Source organism: Trichechus manatus, unplaced genomic scaffold, assembly GCF_000243295.1.
Source record: "Trichechus manatus latirostris isolate Lorelei unplaced genomic scaffold, TriManLat1.0 scaffold00050, whole genome shotgun sequence".
Lineage (NCBI taxonomy): Eukaryota > Metazoa > Chordata > Mammalia > Sirenia > Trichechidae > Trichechus > Trichechus manatus.
The window spans coordinates 5632845-5640294 of NW_004443986.1; the positions used below are offsets into that span (position 1 = coordinate 5632845).

The window sequence follows — 7450 nt, forward strand, 5'->3', positions numbered from 1 at the left end:
CACACCCCGCCTGGCGAGGGGAGCACAGCACCGACTCGTGAAGCTTAATAAAAAAGTACAGTTTTTTACTTTATTATTTCTATTTTTTTTTTTTTTAAGTAAGGAGGAATTATTGAACACTATAGAAGCCCTGAAGGATGCTGTTTGCGGAGGGGATTAGCTTTCTACCCACCCCGCCCGCGGAAGCTGCTCGCGGGCGAGGGCTTTGAAGGGCCGACTGGTTCTAACAAGTTCTAACGTGCCCGGCCCGCCCTTGTCCCGGACTCCGTCGGGGGTGATCGCGTATATATTGACTCTAGAGCAGCCACTGTTCCCGAAGGCTTAGGGATTTTACAGCCTTGAAACCAAACTCCAGAAGGCCAGACGTTCTGTCTTGGAGCGACCCTCCTTGCCTTTCAGCCTCACCACTGCCAGGTCCCGAAACCCCCCAGCCCGCGCCCACGCGAGGAAGGGGCAGGCGCCCTCCGCCTCCATCTCGACCCCCAGCCTCAGCCGGTTTCTTGCTTCTCGCAGCTCTCCAAGAGCTCGGTCATGAAGGAGATGTAGACGATGGCCAGGCGCAGGGTCTCGATCCGGGACAGTCTCTTTTCATAAGCAAAAGTGGGCACCTTTCTTCGCAGCTGGTCGAAGGCCTCGTTGAGGTTGAACATCCGCTTCCTCTCGCGGATGTTGGCGGCCTGGCGCTGGGCGTAGGTGATCACCCTTTTCCTCTTAGGACGGCCCAGCAGGGAGGCGCCTCTCTCGCGCTCCTCTTCCTCCTCCTCGTCCCCTTGGTCTACTTCGCCCTCCTCATCCTCCGGGTCCCCCTCCTCGAAGTGCACCAGCTTCCTGGGCCTTCCCTCTTGGAGCGCAAGGGCTCGGTCCCCAAAAGGGACCCCAGGCGCAAAGTCGCAGAGGAGAGGGCCCCCCGGAGAGGCCAGGGACAGGTCTGCGACGAAGTCCAGCACTGTGGCGTCCACGTAGCTCTCGGGATCGGCCGCCATCGCGTCGGTTTAGCCCTGTGTCTCATCGATTTCTGGCAGGAAGGGGAGAGGCTGGTGATGGGTTTCTTAACGGCCTTGAATCTGCTGCGGCACCATCATTGAAGGGCCAAGGACATTAATATTTATAACCTAGTTGATAACAGGATTAGTCGCTCCGGCAGGGAAGGCTATGACAACGTTTCTCCTCTCGAAGCTGATGGAAAAAGACAAGTTTGACCCCGGAGGGGTTGGGGGGAGCACGCGTGGAAGACTCAAAGGGACAGGCCTCCAGTTTTGAGATCCTTTTCGCTGCTCTACCGGGGACAGTTCCTTCTTGGCAACAAGTCCCTGCTCTTACCTGCTGTGCTTTTTGTATCTTTCCTTGCCCCCGCAGCCAACTAATGTTCTTCTGGCTCCTTATCTCATGTAGCTCTTTAATTTAGGCTTGGATTTCAAAGCGAGGATGTTTTCCACGGCGCTGGCTTCTCCTGGGCTTCCGGGTAGGAGTCCTGAATCTTGCCACCCGGGGCTGCCAATGGATGTAAAATAAGTGCATGTGCTTTTAATGATGTCCTGAAGAGGGGCCCTGCCTGCCAGGGGTGACGGGGAGCTGTTTGCCCGGTATCCCAGTGCAGCGGCTGCTGAAAGGCAAGACCTTCCATTAGCTTAAGTAAGCATGGCAGGGGGGCTGAGAGCACATTCCCCAGAGTCTCTGTTGGAACCGGCTTTCTCCTTCCCGGCACCGCAAACAGCTCTGCTGCCTTGCTACAAACCCTGACTTCTAAAGTCTGCTTTGTTGGAATCAGTCTAACAATTGAGATACTTGACTTTCCTTTCCCTACGCTCACCTCGTATCATGTGAAGTAGAGAATTTTACTCCGAGGGCACAAGTTATGATGGCAATAAAGTGACAGAACATTTTCTCTGAGCCTGCTTCACTGTATAATACTAGCGTAGGGGGCACAAAGCAAATCCTCTTCCCAAACAAAACCACTGTATTCTTTTAAAAACGCAATTGACCCTTTGCTAAACAAACGGCTCGATCAGCTCACCCTCTGCTGAGGACTCCTTCGACTTTTAAATTGCTGATGAAGTATTTGTTTGCAAACAAAGAAAAACTCTAACACTTCCCATCTGGCCTATTTTCCCTATCGATTTGCACCGTTAAACCATAGGATTTAAGATCAGAAACGATACTGTATTGAGTTCTATTTAAGGGAGTTTTTTTGGTGCTATCTTTAGATCATTTTTTGAGATAAAAAGAATTTTAAGTTTGGTATAACATAAATGAAATTTTACTGATTTCGGATTATACTTCATAATTTAACAAAGAAGGTTATTGTTCCCGTTTGTCTTAGCCACTAGCTATATTAATCTAAATATCTAGCATAGGGATTTTTAAGAAGGCACCAAAGGGGAGATCAACATGCTCAAAAATAATTTTCAAAGCGCATTAGAAGACTCAGCCGAAGAAAGGTTAATACAGAGACGTCCTGGTTCAAGAAAGTACCGCTAATGACGTTCTTATTAAGGAGGTGAATTGTGACTGTGACGACGATTCAGTTAGTACATTGGACAGCTCCCAGAAACAGCATCTTGCGAACAGGTAAGCACAATTCCTTTCCATTCAAGTCTCCCAGTGTGTAATCAGAAGCCCTGGCGGCGTAGTGGTTCAGAGGTCGACCGTTAACCAAAAGGTTCGGCAGTTCAGATCCACCAGCGGCTCCTTGGAAACCCTATGGGGCTCTTCTACTCTGTCCTGTCGGGTTGCTATGAGTCTGACTTGATGGCAACAGGTTAATGTGCAATCAAAGCAGTATTACCTTGAAGTATTTTTTTGTTTTTTCATTTGTGTGCGGGCTGTTTCTCTTTTGCCCTGTAATTAATTTTCTCTTCTCTTGGTTGTGTTTACTCCTCGCTCTCCAGTTTGTATTGTAAAAACACAGGCGAAAAAGTATTGGAATTTATGTTCCTGAAAGATGTTAAGGATGAGTTCTCAATAGTTTTTACTAAACTTTTACTAAACTTCTTGCAACATATAACTGAAAAATAAAGAGTAACTGGAATTTCCACAGAGGCTAAGGAACCAGTAAATGGGAGAAATATGTTTTGCTTTGACAAAGAATAACATGCTTTTTAAAATCCTTTCATTACCAAATTTTTATTTTTTTTAAAAAATTTTGACGGCATGTGTTTTCAATATTGGGATTCAGGCTTACTAATTGAGTGTGTTTAAATTTGTGGTTGGTAATATGGATTTTGAGAAATATGATACGGTAATACAAGCCACCAAAAAAGGTGAGTGGCACTGTGGCACCACCGATCTGTGTTATGACAATGTACCAGTAAGAACGAAATGGAGAATTTATTGTGGATGCCTTTCCATTAGGTTACATGAGGAACATCTGGTTTTCTAAATCTGATGTAGAAAAACCAAAACCAATCCATCAGGGCTCCCTAACTATCACACAGGAAAGCCATAATTATGCGTGCAAACCTTATCTCACAGAAATAAAGGAAAAAAAAAAAAAGCAAAAGTTTACAAAAGTTATAAAACTAACACATCCAGGAAGCATCACCTAACAAAAAGCTGAACCTGCCCAAGAATGGGGCTCCAACTCCAGTCTGCTGAGCTTTATGTATTACAAAAGGGACCCACTTTGATGCTAAATGCATTAAAACCTGAATAACATACTATCTAAGAGGTCCAGAGGCATAAAAAGTGGCTGGTATACCGTTAAACCAATAGTAACTAAAGAGTTAGCTCTTGTTTAACTTAATGTATTATTATATATTGGGTAATTTTATAGTTATGTTGAGTTTTTCTCAGTGACACTTTTTTTTTTCCTTTAAGTACTTATATAAATGGATCAAATACCCCCATTCAAGTGAGATCTAGTTTCACAAAAAGTACATTAGGGCACTTACTGAAGAGAATAATGGTAGAAATTTAAAATTTAATAAAATAGGAGTCAGAAGCTATCATAAGACTCTAAAGAGACAATTTTCTTGAACTAAAATCTTTTGATTTTAGTCAAGGTAGTGCTATTTCAAGAACCATATCACAAAAGAAACTGTAGCAAAATTAATGGAAGCAGCACAGAAGATCCCAGCCCTACCCTTCGTGCCTCTTTCCAGTCACTAACTACTCCCCAAGGTACCACTGTATCTTGGCTTCTGAGATTAATCTGGCCTATTTTTGTGTATTAAATAGAAGAAACCATACTGTAGATACTCATTTGTGTCTTTCACTCAATGTTTTATTTGCAAGAATCATGCATCTCATTCCCATTGCTGTATAGTATTCCACTGTGTGAATATACCACTTGTCTTAGTCATCTAGTGCTGCTATAACAGAAATACCACAAGTGGATGGCTTTTTAACAAGAGAAATTTATTCTTTCACAGTCTAGTAGGCTACAAATCCAAATTCAGGGCGGTGGCTCCAGGGGAAGGCCTTCTTTTTCTCTTTGCTCCAGAGGAAGGTCCTTGTCCTCAGTCTTCCCTTGGTCTGGGAGCATCTCAGCTCAGGTACCTCGGGTCCAAATGATGCGCTGTGCTCCCAGCGCTCCTTTCTTGGTGGTATGAGGTCACCTGTCTCTCTGCTTACTCTGTCTTTTACATCTCAAAAGAGACTGGCTTAAGACACTATCTAATCTTGCAGACCTCATCAATATAACTGCCACTAATCCATCTTATTACATCATAGTGATAGCATTTACAACACACAGAGAAATCACATCAGATGATAAAATGGTAGACAGTCATACAGTACTCGGAATCACGACCTAGTCAAGTTGACAGATTTTTTTTGGGGACACAATTCAATCCATGACACCATTATTAATTTATTCCTTCTACTGGTGATGGACATTTGGGTAGTTTCCAGTTTTTAGCTAATACAAATAACAGTGCTATGGAATTAATGTACGTATCTTTTGGTGAGCATATTTATGCATTTCTGTTCAGTGTATACTTAGAAGTGAAATAGGTTTTGTGTATGTTCAGCTTTAGCAGTTACTACCTAATCATTTTCCAAAATGATTGTAATAATGTACATCACCACTAGCAAGGTATCAGAGTTCCAGTTTCTTCACATACTTGTCAACACTTGGTATTTTCTATCTTATTTATTTTAGGCATTCTGAAGATGTGTCTAGGTATAACATCATGGTTTTAATTTGTATTTCTCTGATGTCAAATAAATTGAACACCATTTCATATTGGCTAATTACGTATGCCCTTTGGTGAAGTGCCTGTTCAAGTGTTTGGCTAATTTTCCTAATTTTTTATTCATTTATATAAAGGTTTTAGATATGAGTTTCATATTAGGTATATGTATTGCAAGTATCTGCTCAAAAAATCTGTAGCCTTTTTTTCCCCCCTTAATGGTATCTTTTGATGAAAAGGAGTTCTTATTTTTAATGTAGTCAAATATTATTTTTTTCTACTTGGTGAGTGCTTTTTATGTATAGTTTAATAAATCTTAACCTATTCCAAAGTCATGAAGATTACTTTTATGCTTTCTTCTAAAAATGTCTTTTTTTATCTCACATTTTGAGCTTTAACCAACCTAAAATTTTTTTTTCCTAAAATTAATTTTTGTAGGGTATGAGTAAGAGTGGGTGTCAAGATTTATTTGGTTTTCATATAGGTATCCATTTAACACAGCACTATTTACTGAAAGGCTATCCTTTAATCAAAATATTTCCAAACTAATTGAGCACTTTTCTGTTCTTACAAGTATCAGGAAGGAAATTCAAGAAGTGTAAGAGGTAATCTGTTTTAAGGTTTGTCTATATTCTATTTTTATATTAGGAAATTCTTGCTTACACCTAAACTGATTTCTTGCTATTCTAATTAAAATCTCACATTCAGATGAAAACAAGGGTTTATGAGAGATTGCTTTTCAGGGGTTGGCAGACTTTTTCTGCATTAGTCAGATAGTAAATAATTTAGTATTTGTAGGCCATACAGTCTGTTGCAACGACTCAACTCTAACTTTGTAGTGCAAAAGCAGCCATCGATAATATGCAAATGAATTAACATGGCTTGGAAAAAGTACAGCTAGAATGCTTCTAAGAAGCAACGATGGCGAGACTACGTCTCACCGACTTTGGACAAGTTATCAGGAGGGATCGGTCCCTGGAGAGGGACATCATGCTTGGTAAAGTAGAGGGTGAGCGAAAAAGCGGAAGACCTTCAACGACATGGATTGACACAGTGGCTGCAACAATGGGCTCAAGCGTAAGAATAATTATGAGGATGACGCAGGACCAGGGAGTGTTTCATTCTGTTGCTATGAGTTGAAACCAACTTGATGGCACCTAACAACAACAACAATAACAGTTGTGGCAGACTGCTTATTATTATCTGTTCACCCCTTTTCCTTTTGGTAATAGACCCACCACATATGTTTTAGTTGGGCACATTTCTGCTCCACTCCATTCCTGCCAATGGGATATGAGCAGAAGTGATATGTGTAACTTCAAGTTCGTCTTTTGAAAAGGAAATTGTTTGGTTTTCACTGTCTCTTTTCCTCTTCCCATGGCCTGGAATGTGCATACATTGTTGCTGAGCAAGCTTTGACCATGTAGACAAGGACAATGCTATACTGCAGAGGTTGCAAGATATTTTCTGTAAATGGCCAGATAGTACATTTTTAAAGCTTTGTGGGCCATATGGTCTCTGTCGCAACTACTCAACTCCACCATAGTAGCGTGAAAACAGCCATAGACAATACGTGAGTAAATGGGTGTAGCTGAATTCCAACAGAGCCTTATTTACAATAGCAGGTGGCAAGGAGTATTTGGTCCTTGGCTGTAATTTTCCAGTGCTTGCCCTAGAGAATGGCAGAGCAACAGAACTCTGGGACTTGGGATGATCTAGTGGAGCAGAGTACCAAAAAACCTGCTGCTGTTGAGTCGATTCCGACTCATAGTAAGCCCATAGGACAGGGTAGAACTGCCCCATAGGGTTTCCAAACACCGGCTGGTAGATTCGAACTGCTGACCTTTTGGTTATCAGCCGAGCTCTTAACCACTGTGGAGCACAGTAGCACCTCTCAAATACAGAATAATATGTGAGCGTTAATACACTTCCATGTTGTATTTGTCGCTGTGTTTCGCATCTCTGTGTGACAACAGATTGTTTTCTGGTGTCACCTAAAAAAAGTAGAAAATAGTTTGAAAGATTAATTGGGTAGATATGCTGCTTTATATCTATTTTAAGAGTATCATTTAAAAAAAACTACTTAAAATCAGTTACAAAATTTCCTGCCACAGGTTTTTCCTCTTGAGATGAAATAATTCCATTTTGGTTAGCCTTTGGGGTAAATCCATTTTCCAGATTTTCAATTATATTAGTTCTTACGTTAGTTTTGTTGTTTGAACCCTCTCCAAATTCTTCACTTCTTTTTGAAAAACATGGAAAATTAGAGAGGTGTGAAGGAAAAAAATATCCCCCAGGACATTATGAACTACTACATT

The 7450-nt window shown here is 41.6% G+C and overlaps 1 protein-coding gene across 1 annotated transcript; it reads right to left on the reverse strand.

Annotated features, from left to right (window-relative positions):
• Positions 1–488: 488 nt before the first annotated feature.
• On the reverse strand, positions 489–983 carry FERD3L (Fer3 like bHLH transcription factor). The gene has a single exon (XM_004377435.1). It carries the CDS (start codon positions 981–983, stop codon positions 489–491), a length of 495 nt encoding a protein of 164 aa, XP_004377492.1.
• Between the last annotated feature and the right edge of the window lie 6467 nt (positions 984–7450).

Bases quoted from the DNA above. Each gene is read 5' to 3' on its own strand.
- FERD3L (XM_004377435.1), bottom strand. From the start codon at position 983: ATGGCGGCCGATCCCGAGAGCTACGTGGACGCCACAGTGCTGGACTTC.